The following is a 25,741-nucleotide window of genomic DNA, read 5'->3' on the forward strand; positions in this document are numbered from 1 at the left end:
TGCTAGGATGCTTTCGGGGCTTCTGGCTTCACCGCAATCCTCTGCCGCGGCTCCCGCGACAGCGAGAACGGGGTCCCGAGCTGCATTGCTGACGCTGTCGCGATGACGCAGCAGGAGGCGGTGGGCGTGACTGAGAGCTCTGTGGGGCCGGTCTAGAGCGGCTATCTGCAGAACTGGAGCGCTTCGGCAAGAAGTGCTTGAACGCCTGCGAAGCTTTCTGGTCCTCGGCGAATCTCTCCACAAACTCGTTGACGGAAGATCCGAAGAGGCCGGCAGGAGTTAGCGGCGCGTGAAGGAACGCAGCGCGCTCAGACTCCTTGATGTCAGAAAGCGTCAGCCACAAATGCCTCTCAGCCACCGTAGCGGAAGCCATAACCCGTCCCATGGCCTGTGCAGCGGACTTAGTAGCGCGGAGGGAGAGATCCGAAGCACTCCTCATATCCGCGAGACAGTTCGCTTCAGGTCCCATCTCTTCCAGCTTGCGGAGAAGATCGCCCTGGAAAATCTGTAGCGTAGCCATGGTGTGTAACGCAGACGCAGCCTGCCCAGCAGCAGAGAATATCCGTGCGAGCAGCGTTGACGTCATGCGGCAGGCTTTGGATGGCAACGCCGCCTTAGTCCGCCGTCCAGCAGAGGGCGGGCAAAGGTGCGCTGCTATAGCCTGTTCCACCGGCGGAAGTGACAGGTAGCCTCTGTTCTTAGCACCGTCCAGTGTGGAGAATGCTGGCGAAACAGATGAGCGGATTCTCGCCGAGAATGGAGCGTCCCAAGCTTTCGCCACTTCTTCGTGAAGCTCAGGAAGAAAAGGGGCGTGCTTTGAGCTTGAGGAAGAGCGCTCATCCGGAAGATAGCTACCATCTAGCCGGGAACGTGAAGGGGGCGCTGGTGCAGACCACTCGAGACCGAGGCTCGCCGCGGCCAGCGAGAGTACACGGAGCTCGCCCAACCCTCACTGCCCGAAGCAAGCAGAGAGCACGTGTCTTCTTCCTCCGACGCGGGCCTGAGATCCACTTCCTCAGATGACCCGTCGGCAAGCAGCGGACGTTGAGCATCGGGAAGCGATGCAGGGGAGGCCGGCGAAGCGGAGGGAACCGGCAAACTCGGCCGAGCTGGAGGCGGTTCTGGTAGGCGCTGCGAGCGGCGCTTCTTACAGCGCTGCAGCGCAGCGGATGATGCAGGCTTCGAGAAGGATGCCAGGCGAGTCCTCAGAGTCCACCATAGGCATCAACTCGCAATGAGGGCATCCGCCGTCAGCGAGCGCGAGCGCTGCATGGTCCTCACCCAGACAGGAGACGCAGATGACATGACGATCCCCTTCGCTGAGCGGGGCTCTGCACGAGCCGCACGAGGGCATCTTTAAAAAGACGCAACTCTTTTGTGAATGTGTGTCGCAGGGCGAACACACACACAGGATATAACAGAACAAGGATGTAAAGGATATGGGCGCCGGATAGCGCAGCAGGAACGGCAGTGGAAGGCGGCGATGCCAGCGGCTTCAGGATGGCTCGTCCTGCTGATATGCTCTTCCAGACGGCTCTTGCTTCCTCGTGATCCAGCGATGCGTGAGCTTCGCTGAAGAGATGAAAAATCAGGTGAGTCAGCCTTTTCGAGCTCCTTTTATAGGTTGGGCCACACCCGTTTCGGCGGGAAGTGGCAAGAAGGGCGCGAAGCGCCCTCATTGGTCTGATGTTGCATCAGCCTGCGCTCGATAGGCTGTGCAGTTGCCGCAGAACAAGCCAATGAGCGAACGAGCCGTCTCGCCTATGGCTGTGTACTGCTGCAAATGCGCTTTACAAAAATACAAAATTAAGGATAATTTTTTGCTTCAGTATTTCGTGAAAAGAGACTTTTCCCGTAGCGTCTTAGCTAAGACGCAGTACGAGAGAGCTCTCGTAAGAGAACTATTGTTATGTTCATTTTGTTACGTTCATTTACATAAGATTGAATATATGCAACAGTATATGCAAATATTTCCAAGTTTCTTAGATTCATTTCCAAAGTCTTCAAATGTCTTCTTTTGGCTACATTTTCACTGCAACTGAATGTGGCTCAAATATGTGTTTTTCCACAAGAAAACTTGCTTTTCTTAACCAACACTACTCTTCATTGTGTTGAATTAAATCAATCTCAGTGAACAATCAGCCATTAGGATAAAAAATAAGCAATTAACCTCTGAAAGATGTTGCAATGAACCCCCAAAACAACGCTAACTCACCTGTGGGCTGAACTTTGACAGATGTCTTCTCCGACTCTTTCCGGGTCATGGCGTACCAGGAGCGATCCGGGTCCTGGATCCATTCCGAGGCCTCACAGTAGAACTCTCCCTGGTCTGTGGGCTGCAGTTTGTAGATGGTGAGACGGTAAGAAGTGGCGCTGGTCTTGTCCAGACGCAGGTCTCCTGAAGACAGACGTTGGCGGTACTGTCCACCCGGCCGTAGAACAAAGTCCCGTGACAGGGTGACCAGGTCACGTGGACCAGAATTGGGGTCATCATAGGGTCGAAGGTACCACCCAACAGAAACGTGACTGTGCTGGGACGTCTGGCGTGTGACCTCACAGCTCAGCTGTAACGTGTCCCCCTCCACTTTTGAGAGAGTCTGAGCAGTTGCCATCACCGTCAGAGTGTCTGGGATCACTGTGGAGGAAACCAGGGCATGAGGTTAGTTTGACAGTAGAGCTCATGAACAACAAAACACACCCTTAAAGGCATTGAGTCCTTGTCCCATTAACATTTAAACAGGATTCTCTCCTGTAGGGCGGTTCAATCTCTACCCTTTTATTAACTTATAGCCTCAAGAAAAAACAAAGCCTCTTTTTGTCCTCAACAACCCCTTCACACTTCTTCTCCCTCTGTCAGCCTCTGGGTCCTTAGCCAATAAAATATGGCAGAATATTTCGAAAAGACAGAGTATGACTACAGAACAAACTGAAAGATGTACTTTGTTGGAGCCGAAACCTACTCTGCACAAGTACCTCAATGCTAAGTTTTCATGCTAATAACGATGCATCAGTATTAAAATTCTGGCTGAACCTATAACTCATGTTATGACTGCGAACCGATTAATGGCTAGTATTAAAAATGTATTCTATTTTCTTTAAATAAATAAAAAACTAAATAATGAAACTAAAAAGAAAGATTTTTAAGAGAAATGTTATTATTTTAAATTAATTTAGGCACCACAACATTATAATGTATAGTATGAAAAAAAAGATATTCAATATTATATTTAACAGTGTTATTAAATATAAGGTATTTTTAAGACATCAGATGTAATCTAAATGTATTAATAAACAATATTATATTCATGCATTTCTATTAGGTGTTATTTTAGTATCATTTATCTAACAATATTTTTAAGTATTTTTATTAGCTATTGTTTAAAAAAATTGTGTGTGTGTGTGTGTGTGTGTGTGTGTGTGTTGTCTTTTAGGTTTAGTTGTTTTACAACTAAATAAAATAGCTTAGCGGAGCTTCTCAAATTTCCTGGAAGCTGAACAGTTTTCATTTGCTATATTAACCTCAAAATAATTCTTAGAATGAAATCTGGAGTCCGACTTTCGGATGCATATACAGTGTTACTTATTATACATTTACCATTATTCTATATTCTTTAGATTAAATAAAATTTTAGCATCCAGATACGTCGGGAAAATGGAAACATTTGGATTCGTGCCGAAAGAGAGAGGTAGGCATCAGCTTCACCTTAGATTAATTTGTTTTTGGAGTGACGTTTTTATAGCCTAAACTAATAACTGTTTTTATAATGTTTTTAAACATTTTGCTTTAGACTACAGGCATTTTAGCCTTTATTATTTCGGAAGTAATAGGGCTAATAAAATGCGACGTGAGCCGCAACTTTTTCTAATTCTCAAAAACGCAATCTTACAATGTTTTTTTTTTTTCTTTTAACAATGCAGCAAACATTTTTAAATATCTTCAAAGTACTTTGTCTTTAAAGTGTTGATAATCTTTTTTTAATTTTTAAAAAACATTTTTTTTTTAAGTAGCTTCGCCTACATTTGGCCAAAATCTAGAGATGATGATGCTGTAGCCTATTGGCTGTGACTAAGCGTTAGATCTCTATTTTTTCCTTTTCTTTTTGAGTAAAGAAAACGCTATACTTTATTATTATTATATTATTATTATTAGGCAAATAATATTGTTTTTTAAAAATAACGTTATTAACCGGTATTTCTTCCACCCGAACCGGTTTCGGAACGATAATAATATCAGAGGATCGCAGAACAGAAACGTTAAAATATCGAATCTGCTCGGAGTGAACCGATTGAATTTTTTTTTTTCGTTTTCAAGCCCTGACACACACACTCAAACTTTGTTCAACATTGAATTCCAAAATGTGTCAGACTGAAATGTAAGTGCACAATGTTATTCTCAGCATTTCCACGAGAGAAGCTACAGGTGTAACAGATATAATATTTTCATATTAACTTACAGCACATCTGGTTTAAGGCACATCTGCTTAAATATAAATGAAACACTGTCTAGAGTACGTGTGTTTGTAAGAGGACAAATGAAGTATGCATTTGTTTACTTGGCTTTAGTGTGTTTCTGGCCCTGGGTTTAGTCTATACAGTTCTCCTCTTTCTCTTGTGTGAAGTGCTAGGCTCACATGTAAAACAATATGCTGCAGATGCACATGCACATATGTTTGCATGAAGCTGGGGAAGCATGAAAGGAGAGCAGACCCATGACTGCAGATAAACCAAACATACAAACACAGATTTATTTTTTTCATGGACAGTTTGCACTGCAAACGTTCGGCCGAACCCACGCTTACGCACTCCAGCTCAGCATCAGGGCATTCCAGCACATCTCTGACACCACGCTACCATCCTTTAGCACCGAGCCACCACAACGTAATATTCTGCATCCCATTAATGCTAGATGTCTCCGTGAATTGCCAACATTGATTAGCACCAGTCAGATCTTCAGACTGGGAACGGCATCTCACAGGCTGCGAAAAGAACAGCTCTGACATCACTGTGCGAGAAATGGATTTTTGTGACAAACCAAAATCCTTGAAAAAACCTGTGTGACATCTCGAAAACTAGCAGCCACAATATTTATCTGAATGAGGCGCTGACAGCTGACAGTGTCTCCAATGCCTCAAGTTTCCTCTTCCAGGACACTTTAAAAAAATCATTACAAATCCTAAATATAGCAGGCCTTTAGCAAAATAAAAGGCACTTCATAGTTATTTAAGCATGACTATTTGTAGATTTTGATCAAACCTTTTGCTCAACTGTAGCAAAGATAAAAATTTATTTAAATGTGTGGCCATAAAAGGTAAAAGACAAAACTATGTGCTTATGGATGTATCTTACATCACTGGCTCAGCTCCAGGCTGATCATAGGAGTGGCATGGAAATGGAATCCTGCTGGCAGTGCGTGATGAGGTGCATCTGGTGCTTTCTGCACCTTGTCACCCCTTCCATGAGTCCAGCAATTCATGTGTCCAGCACTGAAGCAGGTCCAATGTAAATGCATCCAGCCAGTGTTTGGAGTAGCATGTAATGAAATGTTCCTTAGTAAAGTGGTTTTCCAAGTGTTTGATGCATGCACCTGGCTTATGATTGCTTGTCAACAATCAGGTTGAAGAATATCTAATGAAGACCAAATTATTAAAGGGTTAAAGTGAAATAAACGGTCTACCTGAGATTGGAACGCATTACTGTAGCTTAACACGCTAGCACATGGATGGTGTTAATGACAAAGTCATGGGTTTAATATGTAGTGAATGCATTAATAGCTTAAACACATAATTTGTAAGTCGTATTATAAAAAAAGTAAGAATGCACATTTCTACAATTTCTACAACTAACTGTTTGATGTTAAAGCCCATAACTGATAAATGGCTTAAATTCTATATTATTTTAAATGGATTAAAATAAACTAAAATTAACCCTTTTAAAGTGAATATATGGATCATAATATCATAATGCACAGTATAAGATGGACGGTCGTGTGAATTAAAGAGGTTTTAACTTGTATAAAGCTAAAATAAATCTGATTGTCACTCATGGGCTCCTTACATAAAGCTTCTATTTTAAATTTTATTTTATTGCTGGGTGTTTTATTTAACTGTATGTAATTTGCTGGTGTGTTGTTAATTGGGGTAATAATATTGGCAATAATTGGCAATTCTATGTAGAATAATAATAATAATAATAATAATAATAATAATAATAATAATAATACAAAATTTAAGTGTTCATTAAATTTGTAATTTTTTTATGAACTTCAAGTGAGTGTTAGATGACAGCAACAGGTAATCTAAATGGAGAAAGTGAGCATGCACAATGATATATTTGAATAATACTGATAAATGAAAAATTATTAAATAATGTGCACATTTAAAAAATACAATTTGTATAAAAATATATATTAAACATATATAATATATAGTATTTACTAATGACCAATATGATACAGACATATAGAGTGTACACAGACAAAAAGCCAAAAGCATAAAAGCAAACCCTAATACGATCACTAATGCGAATATATGTTCAGCTACAGTAGCAATAAGAGAAAACTATACTCAGCTCCATTTAACACATTATAGCACATACGTTTCTTCAAAATCAGCAAAGAGAATGCTAAATAAAACTAACTTTGAACTGCAGAATGTGCAGCTTGGTTCAGCATGGGCAACCTTTACAAAGAGCTGTGTAAAAGCCTTTATAAATCAATCAGCCCGTCTCTTTTTCTCTCTCTCTGTGCAAAAGGCCCTGAATAAATGAAATCCTATTGAACTGAGTGAACAAACTCGCACATACACTCCTTACACATTTTTGCACTGTGAAAATGAATCCTCTTGGTTTACCTACACAGGCATTGAGGGCAACTGCGGACGAGAGCTCAATTATTCAACTTCATGTTTGCTCACACATTATCACTCCTGAGCTAGAGCGCACGAGCCACACAAAATACGTACGCGACGCTAATGAATCAACAGCGAGCAGGGTGGGGTGGGGACACGGCTTATATAAAACTAATGAAATGGTAGAAAGACTGCGTGACGGAGGAGGAACAGCAGACGGCAGCGATGCAAATGAAACGAGGGGTACGAAATGGAGGAACCTGAGGAAAGACGGCACTGTTTAACAGCAGGTTACTTCAGCGCTGCTTTGAAGAAACACAGATATTAGACACAAAGACAAAAAGTGAGAATAAAGAAGCGAAATAGTGAAATGAGGCTGAAAGGGAGGGCTGAGAGACTGAGGTGGCGGCTCTCCACTGGGTTTTTTAATAAGAAAGCCCACGGTGTCTCTCACACCCTGACGAACAACCACCTCACAGATCACAACCGAGGTGGGGAAACACAAGGATAAAAATAGAGGGACTTTTCCATTTGGGCATCTGATTATTTTTCGATTCTTATGTTGTGTGCATCTCGAAGAGTAGATGATGGTGTAGGAGTGTGAAAGGGAGCAACCGTTAACACAGATTCCTTTGTGGAGGAGTGCGAGTGTGTTTTGGTATGTAGGCGAGGACCTGAGGGACAATCTTCACTACTGTAGAACCACGTACACCCCCGCACTCAACGCTGACTCCAAATAACCATCATGCATTATGATGTAAGTAATGGGGAAACTCAATAAGGATTCTTCGTCTTAGCATAAACGCATGCTAAACAAACAATAAAAACCCAGAGTCTCCGGAGGAAACACGATCGATACCGAAATATCAGATATCATATTTTACAAAAAAAAAAAAACAGCTCGTTTTAGCAAGCCAATGGAAAAAAACAACTACTCAACAAGGTCCCATGGAAACAGCTAGCTGTTTCCATGCCAACATTAAATCCTCAACTTGTAAAGGCATAAAGAAACTGATGGCAACTACTGGCACTCCAAGTTAAGTCACCAAATCAGGCCTGAAGCGCAAAGCTAGTGCTAATCTAATGCTATTAGCACTCAATTAACAAGCACATCAGGGCTGACGGAGAAAGTGAGGGATCTCGGTCAGTGATGATTGTTTAACACTTCCGTAATTAGTTTGAGCTCAAAATTTGAGACTTATTTGAGACAAATATTGAACAACTCAAAAGTCATATGCTTCTGGGATATGAAGTCAACGGATGTGACAATACTTACTTAGATAACAGATAATTCAGCCAGGTATATATTTTATAAATGTACTTTGGGCTAGCTTGATGGGGAAAATAAAGCCAAAAGATAAAATGATTCCTAATAAATAAATTATGAATCAGGCATCAGTGCTGCCTCAAGCAATGATTTAAAAATAAAAGACTTGAAACACTTTTACATTATAAATGCTACTGGATGAGCCATGTTCAGATCTGTAGAACAGCCAATATATGCACATTTAGTTGAATTCTATATTAATATGCAAAATAGTTCCATTGATTGGCGACTGCAAAGAAACTACACCTTGTCAACAATGGACTGTGACGTGTGATGTTTAAAGGATTTAATCGTTACCATTACAATCAACAAATCTTTCTTTGATTTTGCTTTTTTAAGCCTGTCGGACTACTGTTTAAGTTTCAAATTAAAATAAAAAAATATGAAATATTGGCTATTGTTCAAAAGTTTAAAGAAACTTTTTTTCAGCAAGGACACATATTGATAAAATGTGACGATAAAACGATTTTTCTTTCAAATAAATGCTGTTCTTGAACATTCTATTCATCAAAAAAAAAAAAAAAATCCTGAAAAAATATTACATTAAGGTTTCCACAAAGATATTAGGACATGATTTCTGGAGGATCATGTGCCATTGAAGTAACGAATGCTGCTATTTTTTTTCAATCTCAGATATTTTGGTAGTTGATGAATTCACTTTCACAAAAAAAAAAGGTGTTGTACCAGATGAATGAGGTAGACTACTGAAGTCTTACTGCTTTGTGGTTGGGACACCGTGTGCCCTAGTAGATTTCTGTTCAGTGTCAGATTTTTGAAATCCCTCTGTGGAAATATTGCATTATGAGTGTAATAACAAAATTTGACATTTCTACTGTTGTGTCATATATTGTCATATAGCCACTGATGTCAGGCATCTCAGATTCTGTGACCTCTATCTGGACCGGTTTAGGGCCAAAATACAGGCGTGATGCCAGAGGCACAAACTCAGAAATGAAATGCAGCCAGCAGGGCAAGATGATGGCTTGCACTTGGTTTGAGATCTCAGCTCAGACCATTCTTATCCCACTGGTCTGTGCCATCTATTCACTTAAAAGGTAACAGATGAGAAAATCCACTAAAGTGTGCAGCTGAACCTTGTTAAATTTTATGTGAATTCCCTGACCTGAGCAGATGGCATGACTCAGGTGCCCCAAAGACTCCTTCATAATCCAGCTGCCCACTTAGCAACTTAAAATAACAGCAAAAGAAGTGCTGGGAAAATTCTAGCAATCCTCACTTGTGAGTCTATTACACTCATCACACAACCACAACACGGGTGATTAATTAATTAACAGCTTTGACATTCTCTCTCACTATTGACTCACTTTGTCAACAAATCAAATTGAATCTCACCAAAATAAGAGCAGACCCCCATGCAAATGTATTGCAACATAGTTTGTCAGTTCACTTCAGTTGGAGGAGAAAAGAGCTCACTTGTAACTTTTTTGAGAGGGGAAAGTCAGTTAGTGGGCCATTAGTTCTCAGTTTCTTTTTCCCAAGGAAAAGTGTGTGTTCATAAAGCCCAGGGAGCCCATAATTCCCTGCGACACCTGGCTTTCCTAGGTGTGAATGAGCTGGCAGTGATGATGGCGCTCTAAGGTGAGGGCCTAACCATAAAACCCATGCAGCGCTTAACAAGTAAGCAACCTGAATAGCTATCAGAGGTTAACACAAGCACTAACTTGCATTCTCTTATCGGCATCTGCAATTCAATTTGCCGTGCAGATGAGCAAAAACACATGCTAAAGAGTGCTTATCCCTCCTGGTGCTCCAGCAAATGAACTACTGTCTGCTAACCTCGTCACTATTACAATATCAAACACACCACTCTGCCAAGTGAAGCCTCAAAATTAACATAATCCAGCAGTTAATGCAAATGCAAACAAGTTAAGGATTCATTTAACAATTAGAGGAGAGGAGGAAGTTTAAGTGGGGAACATCTCGCTCCTCAGCAGCAACATCCTTAAAACATGAGATGAAGGAAAACAACACAATGGCAAAGAGAAGCATCTTAAATGCAGTGCACTACTGTAAAAACTGATTCTGTTCCAAACCCTAGTGAGCTACAATGCTGTATACTACCAACATATTGTACTATATTTGCATCTGAAATCATAAACTGAATCTCCAAAGTGACTGGAACAAGCTATAGAGTTAGGAACTCCAAACAAATGAAGTGTTAAGTATACAGTATAACACTAATAAAACTATTCTGAAGTATAACACCATTAATAAACAAATCATCATAATCACTAAAATTGGACAAACACTGCATTTTAACCAGATATATTCTTAATTAGAACCATTTTTATTATTTTTTTTACTATTGAATGAAATATGCTGTCCTTTCATCAGCCATCTTTTATTAACATTTTCACTAAGCTGAGTGAGCGATAAAGAGTTCTGAAGGAATGAGTTTTAAAATCCCAGAAACAAGGTTTTGAGTATTTTTTCACTTTTTTTCCAGTTCAATCGTACTCAAAGTTAGTGGAGTTCTTGGTTAATGCCTAAAATACATGCTTAAGATATTTTCATTTTTTAATCTACAACATAAAATATATTAGTAATACCATACTTGTGCATTTGTATAAGTGTCTCGAAAAAGGTTGTTGCAAACAAGTGGCTAAATGGAACTACTAAGTTTGTCTGGGACATTCATCAACACATCTACTCACTAGTCCATCTTTACAGCTTCATTTTTTGTACTCATGCTCTTGAAAACTATTCTAACCCAAACTTTCCAACTTGTCAATTATTACAATAAAGATGAAAGAGTTATCAAACTCTTAGTTGTGGTGAGATTACATTTATTTGATCATTAAAGTCATTGAACCTAATTTTAGCTTTTCCCTTCTCGAGTCTGTATTTGAGTTTTAAAAATTAAACGAGGTCATTTTGAAGATTATCTTGATGAACAAAAAGTGAAAAAAAATGTTGATCTACAATAATCTAAAAGCCAATGCAAAAATCTTGTTGTCAAGGGAACCATGCGGATGCTAATTTCTGATTTGAAGGTGTTTTCTTCTCTTTCTCAGCAGGGTATGAAGTCTCAGACACTATGTAGGCAGCACACTAGGTTTTGCAGCTTGTCAACAGAACACCTCTCCACCCTCCAGATTTTCACCTGCCCTGACTCAGTCAATCCCATTATCTACAAAATTTCCTTCTATTCTTTTTTTCTTCATTCTGCCCTCTTTGAAAGGGTGAGCAGTTCTCCCTCTGGCCAGCGTTTTAAGTGCAATCACACAGCTGCTGAGAGCAAAATAATTGGCAAAGCGTGTCTGAAAAAGAGAGAGACACAGAGAGGTGAGTAGATAGACAGGGACAGAAGAGATTTAAAGAGGTCGTTAGAACAACAACTGTATACCCCACACTCAGTGGGAGAGCTGCAATTCACTGTCACATCAAAAGCACAGAGGAAAGATAGAGAGGGACAGAGAGGAAGAAAATGGTACATTTATTCACTCTCAGTCTCTCGTTCCCTCTGACAGACGCAAAGATACCAAAAGCCCCTTTCACACAGCGATTCCGGAAAATATGCGGGTAATGTATTCCAGCAATCGTTCCCGGGTCGCTAGATTTTGCACTTTCACACTGCCAGTGATTACCCGGAGTATGTGCGTGCATTCACAAACAACCCGTAAAGGTCCTGTAAAGACACATGACATCAGGGTGTTACCTGTACTGTATGAGTCGAAAACGTTAGGCACATTAACTTTCACTTAAGCTGGCGAACGATCTCAGTTTCAGCGTGGAAAGTGAGTAACTAACTGATCTCTGCTTCGTTACAGTTTGTACATATTTTTTTCGTCGCGAATGCAGATCTTCCTTCAAAACCCTCACTAAAAGAGTCACGCGATAACATGCCTCATCACTACGACACGGCATAAGTACTGGCTTTTGTTCACACAGCGCTCGTTCCGGGACTGAACCTGTCAATGTTGCTAGGTCCCCGACCCGGGATCAATCCCGGAATCAGTCCCCGGACATGTTTGCTTTCACACAGAAGGCGACCTGGCAATGTTCCAGCAATATTCCAGGTCCAACGTGCAGTGTGAAAAGAGCTATAGACTGCCCAATCCACCACCAGACTTTAATTTATATAGTCTCTTTCAATTTAACCTTGTCTTCTCATCCCTTCCTTTCTGCCCCATAACCCTGCTCTTTCTCTCTCTTGCTATTCGAACACACAGTCACATAGGGTCACACAGGCTTCTTTGTGTTTAATGCACAGTTGAATTAAAATGTTTCTGGATGTCATTGAATACTAAGATGTGAAAGGGAGAAGAAAAACATCATGGAAGGAGAAAAAACACTGATATGTGCTTTCAATTATACAACCAGTACATGCACACAGGTACATGAATGACTGGATTGGAGGATGGAGGAGATAAAGGTCAAGGAGTCGTGATAAATGTAATGCAAGGGGTCATTATTGCTCCTTTTCTTTCTCCTGCACTGATGATGAGGTTCATTATTCTAGTTTAAGCCATATTAAGAGCTGATTAAAGGACCTCTTCAATATGAGAAAGAGAAAGAGAAAGAGACATAACTGGTTTCCATGAAGGCTATCTTTGTTCATGGGTGCTCAGTAGTACAGTAGATACAGGTTGCTTTAGGGTCAATCATCTGAGCCGTATGGGTCATGTGACTAATCACTAGCCATCGCAGGGTCTCACAAACTGTACATTACATTACAGACCATTTTAGAATATTTCATCAAGAATGGAAAGCATTAAGTAAAAGATATGATATGATGATTTTTTTGTTTAAATAATTGCCTTTTTGTGTGTGTGTGTGTGTGTGTTCTGGTACCATAATATAAAATATATTTATTAAAATAATAAGAAAATGAGATAAACAATCATATAAAATGTTAAAATAATTTAGGTCAAAATAAGATTCAAATAAGCAAACTCAAACTCTTATTTTTAAATATATTATTTTTAATGTTTATTTTTTATTATTTAATATTTCCATATAATAAAATACATCCATCCATTTTCCAAACTTGCTCTATGCAGAGTCATAATAATATAATATAATATAATATAATATAATATAATATAATATAATATAATATAATATAATATAATATAATATAATATAATATAATATAATATAATATAATACATTTTCATTCATATATTCATTCATTTTAATATAACTATTCTACAAGATATCTCATCTTATCTTAACTGTACCATGATAAACAGAAGAAACCTTGACCTGTTGGTCTTCACAACAGAGAGCTGCTTCAGTATGAATCAGATAATGATCAAACCAGCACACAATCAATATAGAACACACACACACACTTGCGCACACACACACACACAAATACAAAAGACTGAGCTCGAGATCACACATCACCACACAATCTTCAAATTAAAGCCTTGGAGAATCAGTCTTGAGAGGGAACAGAGACCCACATGAATCAGGTTCAAGAGCTCTCGATTCATAAAAGCCATTGGGAGGAAAAAAAAAAACTCCAAACCACTGGAGTCATTAGTCACTATCCAGTGATCTATGCACAATCACACAAGGCTTTCCGGAAGCCTGCTCCGAGTGCTGGGAGCATTTAAAAGTGCTTCCATGCTGTCATTAAACCACCCTGCCCAGGGGAAGACATCAGTATGCCAGACTCAAATGAGATCTGCTCTCAAAACCAGCCGCCGTTTTTTTCTTCCTTTCCTTTTTTGAAGGTTGAAAACACCGTCTTAAAGAGCTAAACATTCAGCAGCATTCCCTAGAGAGGAAGGCAGCGACTCCTGTCTTCAACTCGGACATTAAGGCAGCATTCTGTTGAGGTTTTGTGGAGAGCAATGTGACAGCCGACCCTCTGTGGGAACACAGACAAAAAGATTGATATGCACCCGCTCAAGTACTGTGGCAGAAACGCAAACCCACTCGAGCCGACACTTATTCAGGAGTTCAAACACTCAATCATGAACATTTCAAGAATACCTAATGAATCTCCAGAGCTGTGAGGAAGGAAGAATAACTTGCTTTACATTTTTAGACACTATCAAGCTCGAATCACTGTCTCTCTCCTAGAGATATAAATATACTTCACTCTGTTTAGACAGTAAATGTCATTTCCATTGGCTTGCTAAAGAAATGAAGCTCTAGGCTGAGTGTGAACGACTGCGGGGCGAGTTGCCCTCTTACTGTTTGCACTGCCTAAATGAAGCCCCACAGTCTCTAAAGATGAATTCTCAATGCACACACAGGAACAATATTCAACTTGCAGAAGTTCAGCAAGAAGAGGTATATGTGGGAGTTGGTTTGTGCTAGTAGTCAACTAAAAGGGTTTTTATTGATTCATAACCATATCTAGAGAGGCTGGATGACAGCCAAAAAAAGGCTGATGTGTAAATAACAAAAACTTTATAAAAGCAGGAGTCACCAAACTGCTGAAGTAAAATAAATACTTATTTTAGACAGAAACGGCATAATTACTATCAATATAATTATTTTACAAAAATATACAATGTTTACCACTTAAGGAGACAAAATCCGCTGAATTTGAATAATTGATATTAGACAAAAACAAAATGATGATAATAACAATGACAAGACATTTTCTTTTTTGTAAATGATCATTATTATTATTTGACAATAATTAAACAAATGTTTATCAGTGATTATCAGACACACAAACTAAATATGATTTTACACAACAACAACAACATTTAAACATTTCCATTTTTGTGAAGGTATTATTATTAATATTATTGTTGTTGTAGTTTTACAAAAATATAAAATGTTTCATCACTTAATAAGAGAATACACAAATTTGCTAAAGTTGAATAAATAATATTAGACAAACACATAATAATAATAATAATAATAATAATGTCTTTATATTATTATTATTATAATAATAAAGACATTTTCTTTCTGTTGAATTATAATTTTTACTATTATTTCACCATAAATAAATAAATTACATAACATAATATATAACAACTAATAAAAACCAATACATAACAAATAAATAAAAACATCAATTAAATATTTTATTTTTGTGGTTTTATTATTTATTACTTATTTACTTATTTAGTTACAGATTATCAAGCCATCCAGTGCCAATAATCTTCAGAACCGAACTGTGTAAATATTCAGTAACCACATTTCGATTTTTAAAACTGGATTGCCAACTGTCTCCTGCAGATGTGTTAGTCACTTCATAAGGAACCTTTCCAACACCAGTATTTTGTGTTTTATATTATACAGACGATCAGCGAAAAAACTAAAGTGGACAAAAGTGATTTATATGAAAGATGAGAAGAACGAAGCATCAATAGGCCTAAAGCGACAAACAGAAGAAAAACAGATGGATGGAGAAAATACAAAAGAAGAGTCAATATACAAGCTCACCGTTTGCATGGGCAGGGCTTTTATGTTAGGTTTGTTCACAGCCAGTGTTTGGGGATTCTTTGATCCTGACTCCTTGCACTCAGAGATGACAACAGTAACCACCAGCACACTGCGCTTGTGTACAGTAAACTGTTTACGAGGACAAGAGCAAGTGACACCTGACACAACAATTGGTACTACTGACATGAAAACAACGAACACCTAAGAGCTAACAATGTTGCCGTATGCCTCAGTGAACATATTTCCCCCATGTCCGAAACGCAAGAATTAAGACTTTCTCCTCTGTTTCGCAGTATACAGTATGTGGGAACTCTGTGGGGGTTTCTCTCCACTGTAAATCTAATTAGAGACCATCAGAGCCGCAGCCATTGTAAAGGCTGCTAAGATAATTAGCTCCTCTAATTGCATTCTGCAATATTGAATATAGGGATATGAGAATGAATGTTGCTCGTTTCTCCTCAAGGAGCACACAGTGTCTCTCCTGGTCTCTGATTTGCTCCCATTTTCTCTCTCTGATAAAGGTCAAACAATATGAACTCAATGAGAGTGCAGTAATTGGTTTGGTGAGTGGAAACAGAGTAAATAAGGTTAAAGCACCTCAGTGGCTGGATTTGTACCTGCCCCCAAGAAAAAAAAAACAAGTTTTTCATAAATTTGTGTTGGGCCAAACCAAGTACACGTGTATAAAAGACATGTGAAAAAACAGGCAATCACACACACACACACACACGCAACTAATGCAAGAAGAAAAGTAATATGTTTGATGGCTGTTAGAGATGGATCGAGGGCAATTCTAGGTAAATATTACTGAGGTTAATTAAATTGTGTTATTACCACTGCTGGAGTGAAGTCTCAGATTGCAATGTGCATGAAAATTAAAATAGTGAAAAGCAATCTAGCATTACCATATTCGCTTAGTGTGACAAATACTTAGCAGCAGGTGCCTGGTACAAAAACACTGGGCTAAATTTAAAACCTGTGCATTGGCAGATTTGGGTTTTCATGGTAAGAAGGACAATTATTAGAAAAACTTAAATTATTTAATGTGACCCTGGACCACAAAACCAGTCTTAAGTTGCTGTGGTTTATTTGTAGCAATAGCCAAAATACATTGTATGGGTCAATATTTTAAATTTTTCTGTTACGCCAAAAATCATTACGATATTAAGTAAAGATCAGGTTCCATAAAGACATTTTGTAAAATTCCTTCTGTAAATATAAAATATAAAAAAATATATAAGACCTCTAACACTAGCTTGCTCTATTCTTTTTTATTTATTCTATCTGTTTTCTTTTTATTTATTATATTATTTAAAAGCCCTTGCTACGTGTACTGTGGTAAGCTAACTGAGACTTATATATCATTGCTCTTTTTGTTGTTTTTGATTGCTTCCACTGTCCTCAAATGTAAGTAGCTTTGGATAAAAGCGTCTGCTAAATGAATAAATGTAAATGTAATGTAATGTAAATATATTAAAACTTCATTTTTTATTTAAAGGCAATTTTCTCAATATTTACATTTTTTTTGCACCTTCAGATTCCAGATTTTCAAATAGTTGTATCTCAGCCAAATATTATCCTATCCTAACAAATTTATTCAGCTTTTAGATGATAAATCTCAATTTCGAAAAGGGTTACATGAGCTGCTATATCATTATACTTTTTGTTGTTGTTGTATTTCAAGTTTTTATTATATATATTTTTGTAATTAACATGACGTAATTAATATATTTATATTTTATTTAAATGTGTAAAAAAAATCAGTTTCCACAAAAATATTAATCAGCACAACATTTGGTCACACTTTAACATCCGATTCTTGTTATTAGCAAACCATTAACTATGACTTTTGCCTCTATAAAACAGAGCAAAACAAACTGCTGCTTATAAATAGTTAGTAAGGTAGTTAAGTTTTTAGGTATTGTGTAGGATTAGGGATGTGTGCTTTATCAGTACTAATAAACAGTCAATTTGATAATAATAGGCATGCTAATAAGCAACTAGTTTATAGTGAGAATCGATCCACATATTAAAGTGTTACAGCACATTTTAGCAATTATTGCTCATCTGACTTCCACCAAAACTGTTCAAAAACACAGTAAATGCCATGAGCAATAAATTTTATATTACATCCCAGCACCTTATGGCCTTAATCTAATATTATCATCAAATATGCTTTTGCCTCTCATGCTTTTTTTTGGAGCCAAAAGCTTAGATATGCCCTAAAACACATATATAAAAATCTAGTTTTTTTTTTTTTTTGGCATGAGCCAGTTTCTCGCCTAGAATAAGTCCAAATCTGGTAATTACTATTATCTGTTCCTTTCTAATCACCATGAAGCATTATGAAGAAATGGCCATACACGGCCAAAGGAAGGAACACACAAACCACTGCCCTCACACACATCCCCACTAATGCTTCTGCACACACAATCGCAAATGACAGGAATAGAAAGGCTATAGCCATTGAAAGGATGGTGAATCAGAGATGAGAAAGGCAGAAGAGAGAAGAATGATGGAGGCGGAGAAGGGCCAGAATAGATGATGCATGGTGTGTGCATGTGTGTGGAAGGGGTGGAGGTCATTGGAGGCATGGAAGAGGAAATGCAAATCATAAAGGAAATGCATTTCAGCATACAGTCATGAGCTGTTCAGTTGTGTTCTGCTAAAATCTGCATCTCAAACAGTGTTTTTATGGAATTTAAAAATAACACACAACGAAAAAAATCAAAGACATTTCTCCCTTCACCACAAACTTTTCAAACCCCAAAACTGAAAAAAGCTGATTAGAATAAATAATAGTGAAAAAAAAAAATGCACCTAAATACACCAACATGCATTAATTTCAAATGCATTCATGCCATGCCAAAAATTTATAAATCACTTTAGACCAAATTAAACACGCACTACTATTCAAAAGTTTGAAATAACATTGAAACAATATGGCAAGACATATCCATTTTCAATATCAAGCAGCAAAACCAGCTGTTTTGTTAAGGCACACATGGCTTTTATTATTCACCTGCCTTTTACCAGGTACCACAACCTCTAAAAACAGCTCACAATTTTCAAACAAAATGAGCTTTGGTTGCTTTAAATTTCAGTTATATGGCGACCTCCTGTCTAAATATACTTATTTATTTATTTTTTTTTTCATTTGTTTGACCAGAATAATTAGCAGTGTGGACTAGACCTTTGCCATCTGGCTATGCAAGACTATTGACTACCCAACAGCAGGAGTTCAGGTTCAGTTAGATTACTGCTCAATAGGGCACCACTGTTTACTCAATTTTAAAAGTTCACACAGCTTTTCATAGGCAAACTGAAAGCTGATTCGGTCACACATCAAACACTGAAAGCAAACACTGAACTTTTCTTTTGCATGTCCATACTGATTCATGTCTTCTTTCAGGACTCCACCCAGTTTTGGCCAACTCACAGTAGCAATCTCAGTTAATCTCTCAAGACTATGCAGAATAAAGTGTGAATGTGGAATCCATCACCTTTATCATGTCACTCAATGACTCGCCGAGAGCTGCGCCTGAGTGTGAGTGTTTGTGTAAACCTTTCTGAGGAACTTCTTGCCAAATTTAATCCATTTTCTACTGGAGGGACAGTGGGAAAACTTTCACAAGCAGCAAAAACTCTTGAGAAGTTCTTTTGTCAGGGGTTTATCAAAAGTGATAAATAAGCAGGAAGTGTCTATCGGTGGACAGATACCAGATGTTTTTAAACTCTCTTTCTCAGCCACTCTTGGTTTTTTTTTTGGTTTTTTTTTTTGTTGAGTTCTGTGCTGTCGGTTTTCCATAGGATATCTAAAGAAACCTATTTTTAACCATCCCTTGTGGCTTCACGACAAAACTGAGAACAAATCCAAAAATGTTAGTGTGATGTTCGTTTGCCTCAATTCATCATACTGTGATGTACTGTGACATAATCTGAGATGCACAGAAAAAACACAGAAAGCTACTAAATAGAGCGTTACGTAAAGAAAAGATCAAACTAGATAATGAAAAAATTAACGTCGAAGTGAAAGGAGAGAGATAAAATGCTGTCATGTTGTTTGGAGTGGTGAGTTGGCTCGGGCTTTTAGCCCACAGAGTTGGTATGAGAGCAGTCGACACAGCAGGGAATCCATCCATAATATACCACTCCACAGCTGGACTTTGAGTAGGCCGGGCTCGCACACAATCTGCACTGACAGAACCATGCAGAAACTCGATGATTACAGCACATTCTGAATGCCTGTCATTAAGTTCAACACAGTTTTTGTCCCAGTTCTTGTAGTTTATGCAAAACTGTTTAAAAAAAAAAAAAAAAAATTAATATTAGCCTACATAATAGCCACCTCATTTTTAATGCATTTTCCCATTCATAAACACTGGTTTCTAGCACAAATACTTTTACCATTTACTGCACTTTGCTATTATTCTAGTTATTTACATAAAGCAACAAATGAAACCGAAGTCTCACACATTTACAGAAATTACTTCCCCATTGCAAAGTAAGGCGTTTACGGCATAGCTCTACCAAACAATTCCTCAGTCTTCCATAATAGCACCTAACAAACCCCTGTCCCAAACTTACTGCACTGACTGTGCTAATTACCATGTTGGGTAGTTCAAATAAACAAAGAACTGATTTGAAAAGCAATGACTAAAGGCCCGTTTAAACCAAGATGAATGTTTGAAAATTCGGTGTGATAAAAACTTTAATTTGAATGAATGGCTGTTAATTATGGTGGCCCAGTAGAGCACAACACAACGAAATTAACACCACACAATGGAACAAGCCACAACACAACAAAATTAGTACAATACAATGAAATCAGACCTATGCGTTGTGCGATTTCATTGTGTTGCGAAGATTTCGTAGTGCACTACTGGGCCACCATAGCTAATGCATCTGTTCTGAACAGTCGCACACCATCAATGCAAATACTTTTACAGAGAGGTGTTCTAATCTCTTTTATATCACACTGCAAAGAAAAATAGCTAACCAATAAGATTAGCACATGCAATCAAATGCCCAGATCTTCTGCAGTTACATAAACCTATGATTTGGAGGCACTCACAAACACAGAAAACACAGTTTGCAAATTGACAATCAATTCCCTATAGAAGATGTAAACCAATATGTGAAAAGAGTAGTACATCCAAATTCACAGTGGCCCCATGACAATGAAAACATGACAAAGGTAGTTCCTCCAGATTACATTTATACTACTTAATTTTTTTTAAGATGGCAAAGTAATTACTTATTTTAAAAAAGTACCTACTCCGAGAGTGTGCTATTTTAGATGCTGTTGAGAGATGTGGCAATTTATATCAGGGTAACTGGTGCATTTCTGCTTTTCTTTAAGCATTTGCATCATTCTGAACATCCCGTTCACATTGGTCTAAATAGACCACATGCAAAAACCTGACAACATTTTTGTGTCAGCAGTTATGTTTGTGTACTTACAGCTAAGTATTATAGCCACAATAATGCCAGCCTAAATGTCTATTATAAAAAAAAAAAAAAAAATAGGTAACCTAACTGTATTGAACTGGAAAACTAGCCAGCTAACACTTAGATGTTCTTACAAATATGAATACGCTGTAAATGTACATATTTACTGTATACCGTAAATGAGAATTGTAATGATAATTGTACTTTATATATTTTTTTTGCATAGTCAAAGTGGGCTTCACTAATCACACAGGACCAGTTTCTGAATGAATCAGTCAGTTTTAAAGTGGCCTGAGGTAATTCCCTCAATCAGATATATCTAGATTGAAAATGGAAAATTTGACACACGGGTTCCATAGCACATCAATTTGGCGAGGTCTTAATTGTACTGGCACTTGATGCTGCAATAGGGATCAATAGTCGTGTAGTTAAGGGGAGGCAGGCTTCTACGGCTCCATCTATAATTCATACCAGCCTTTATAATGAGAGACTATTAGCCATCCCTCTAAAGAGAGCATCCATGGTGCTGTCGGAGCTGCTGTCAATCCTCATTCACATCTACAGGCCTATTGGCCCCTCTGCTTTAATATTTCCCCTTTAAACATGAACTACTACAAGGAGCTCTCTTAAACAATGCATGCAGTCTTCAGAGAGCAAAATGAAATCTAGAGTGTAAGAAGCAATGCTGTAGCATCTTCACAATGTGTGTGTGGGTGTGCATGAGCATCTCCACAGCGAAAACCAACAGCTCCTTAAATCTCACTTTGCCGTTCACACTTCATTAGATCCAGTCCTGTAAAAAGGTCACTATTGTTCTGTAGCATCTGCGCCATTCACACAGTAGCAGTTCTCTCACGCACACATACATCTACATGCAAAGACCCAGAAACACTCTCTCTAAAATTACACCATGTCCAAACGCCACTAATCTCAACAGCATGGGGTCTGCATGGCTTTCTGAGGGAGAGAAAGAGATAGCAGAAACATCCTTGCTAATGCCTCTTTGTGAAAGAGGAAGTTGTGAATATTTGAGACATAGCGTGGACAAAAACTGCCTGTTAGCCCACACAGACTCGTAAATCTCTGCTAAAAATGCAACATACGTATATGTATTGAAGAAGAAAAAAAAGTGAGCAAACGTTTGCCTGAGCAACAGTTGCCACCATGATTGTACAGTGTTTAGAGTGGTTTTCAGTGTACTGCTATTATGTTGCTAGGGTTAGGTGGTTTACTTACAATGCAAATAAATAATAATATTAAATAAGATTAAAAACACTTCAAACTTTAAATGCTGCAATTAATGCACCATAAATGTAAAAAAAAAAAAGATTTCAATTCAGAAATGCCTTATGATTTGCTAAGGACTACAATTAACAGTGTTAATGAATTAATCAGTTTTTAAAGATAAGTGTTTGATGGTGGCAAAGGCAATCTAAATGTAAAACAGGCAAAGATAAGAATACACATTTAAATAACAGCGATTAGAAAATCTGTAATATTCCCTTACTTTCCAACATTTACTAGAAAAAACAACAATAAAAAACAATAAAGCCATTATGGTTAAGGATTTGTTCTAATCGTTAAAAAGTGTAATAATAACAGACCATAACACACTAAATAAACAGATACCAATAGACTATATTCCTTCTGCCTGTGCGACAAACATGTAAAGTCTCAAAAAAAAAAAAAAAACACATTTGTCATATAGCTTCAACCTGACAAACAGAGACATGAGACAGGTTAAAAGGCTTTCCACTGCCAGGAGAGTCATAATGACAGAGAGCGTGGCAAGATTGTGTCCTGCTGTCAGCAGAAGGCCCAATTGTGAGGCACTTAGAGTGCTGCGCTCTGTGGGGCCGAGACGTGGAGACTGTCCTTCAAGCCTCCACCTGTAACCCCCATCAGACGTACAGCTCCCAGAGAGTAATCGGCCCTCTGTCTGCGACTCTTTCAGCTGTCTATTCACTGAAGACCACAATCAGGAGGAGGAACACCTGGGAACTCAATCGGCACAATGGGCCACATCTCAGCATCAGGACGACAGAGCATGCTTTTTTGCTGTACTTGTTTGTAGGACTGCACAATTTGACTCCAAATTTTGTTATTATATATCAATATTTCTTTCAAAGTACAAACACCACCAACGGCAATATGTATTCTATTATTATACATTTATAATAATGTATTATTAAACCATCAAGCTACTATTTTAGTCTCTATGAGACACTGAAAAACGAATAATGAACTACTTGTGCTCAGAAACACACACCGCATATATGACCCTGGAGCACAAATCCAGTCTTAAAGGGTTAGTTCAGCCAAAAATGAAAATTATGTCATTAGTGACTCACCCTCATGTTGTTCCAAACCCGTAAGACCTCTGTTCATCTTCGAAAAACAGTTTAAGATATTTTAGATTTAGTCCGAGAGCTTTCTGTCCCTCCATTGAAACTTTGTGTACGGTATACTGTCCATGTCCAGAAAGGTAAGAAAAACATATTTTTTTTGACACCTCTGATGTCACATGGACTACTTTGATGATGTTTTTCTTACCTTTCTGGACATGGATAGTATAGAGTACATACATTTTCACTGAAGGGACAGAAAGCTCTCTGACTAAATCTAAAATATCTTAAACTGTGCTCCGAGGATGAACGGAGGTCTTACGAGTTTTTTTTTTTCCTTTTATGGCAAATATCATTAGGATATTAAAGGGTTAGTTCACCCAGATAGCAAAATTATGTAATTAATAACTTACCCTCATGTTGTTTCAAACCCCGTAAAACCTCCGTTTATCTTTGGAACACAGTTTAAGATATTTTAGATTTAGTCCGAGAGCTCTCAGTCCCTCCTTTGAAGCTGTGTGTATATCCAGACTGTATATATCTGTATATCCAGACTGTATATCCAGTATATCGAACCGGATATCCAGACTGCTTTGTTTTGAACTCTCTCACACAACAGACATGGAAGAGAAGACAATGCTGAATAAAGTCATCGTTTTTGCTATTTTTGGACCAAAATGTATTTTCGATGCTTCAAAAAATTCTAACTGACCCTCTGATGTCACATGGACTACTTTGATGATGTTTTTCTTACCTTTCTGGACATGGACAGTATACCGTACACACAGCTTCAAAGGAGGGACTGAGAGCTCTCGGACTAAATCTAAAATATCTTAAACTCTGTTCCAAAGATAAACGGAGGTCTTACGGGTTTGAAACAACATGAGGGTAAGTTATTAATTACATAATTTTGCTATCTGGGTGAACTAACCCTTTAAGTAAAGATCACTTTCCATGAAGATATTTTGTACATTTCCTTCTGTAAATATATTAAAACTTAATGTTTTATTAGTAATATGCATTGCTAAGAACCTTAATTTGGACAACTTTAAAAGACAATTTAAAGGATAGATTTTTCTTTGCACCCTCAGATTACAGATTTTCAAATAGTTGTATGTAGGCCAAATAGTGTCCTATCCTAACAATAATGGAACCATACATCAATAAAAAGCTGCTTTATTCAGCCTTCAGATGATGTATAAATCTCAATTTAAAAAAAAACGACCCTTATGACTGCTTTTGTGGTTCAAGGTCGCACATATTTACTGGATAAAATCACAGTCTTTGCAATATAATAATCATACTAAGCCTTAATCACGATTTTGGTTTTATTTAAATTATTTGTGCAGCCTTATTGAATGTAAAAACCACCTGGTTTAATAATATATATCATCTTAAGCAAATCTTAAAAAGCGTAATTTTTATGCTAAATATTATAATGCTATGATGCCTTAATTCACTTGTAGCATTTTGAAATGGCTATTTAACTTTAAGTGTTTTATTTTTAATTTATTTGTACAAAATAATATACAATTTTAACACTGGCCTAAACATGAAAATAATTCTTGAATAAACAAATAACTATCAGACAATTATTATTTTTTTTTTGTTACATTGCTACATCACTAAATATAACAGTCATATTGACTTTTGTGAAACATGTTTATGGTTGATTATACTTTATGGGGGGTTTATCAACCTGAAATTGCAAGATTGGCAGGGGAAGTCTGTCTCCCTCGTTCTCTTGGGCACCATTACCCTTTCACTGTGCATCAACCTCATTCTTCTCTCTTCCTGTCATAATATCAGTCTTCAAGCTGAATTCCCTTCCATTCTTCAGTCTTCATTCCTTTTTCCATCTTGGTTCCTCAATATTCAATTATCCCACTTCTTCGCTATTCTTTTTCTGTCTTTATTGGCTGTGAGGCACACAGAAGAAAACTCTTTTTAGTAGTGAAAGTAACTGGATGCACTCTTACCCGCACTCCAGCTGGCCATGTCAGCTCTTCCCTTAAATCACTCTAACTAATCAATAGCCACAACAAACTCTGACTCTCCAGTTCTGTATAAATGTGTGCCAGTCAGATGCAGGCTATACAACTGTGAAGAATCTGACCTTCCTACTGAGAAAGAAACCTTGGTCAGGGTAGAGTTATGGCTATAGTGGAGCACGAAGGCTAAGAAAATGCTTCTCTTGAGTAGCTATAAAGCAGTGGTTGGAAAGCTAAACACATGGGGCCAGGATCTCTCCATCACGAAGCTGCGCTGACACCAGAGATTTCTGTGAAAAAACACCAGTTTTTCAACAAAAGCAACATTCGCGTCACTAACTTAAACACAATATTTTATAAATCGACACAGAGTGGGATAACCTCCATTTGCACGAATTC

The 25,741-nt window shown here is 37.9% G+C and overlaps 1 protein-coding gene across 1 annotated transcript in view; it reads right to left on the reverse strand.

Moving 5' to 3' along the window:
• LOC132095082 (immunoglobulin superfamily member 3-like) overlaps positions 1-25,741 on the reverse strand; it is a 155,362-nt gene that overhangs the window by 65,685 nt on the left and 63,936 nt on the right. The window contains exon 3 of the mRNA XM_059499835.1: positions 2,216-2,635. Coding sequence (XP_059355818.1) covers positions 2,216-2,635 — 420 coding nt within the window. The remainder of the gene's footprint in view (positions 1-2,215; positions 2,636-25,741) is intronic.

Source organism: Carassius carassius, chromosome 19, assembly GCF_963082965.1.
Source record: "Carassius carassius chromosome 19, fCarCar2.1, whole genome shotgun sequence".
NCBI lineage: Eukaryota > Metazoa > Chordata > Actinopteri > Cypriniformes > Cyprinidae > Carassius > Carassius carassius.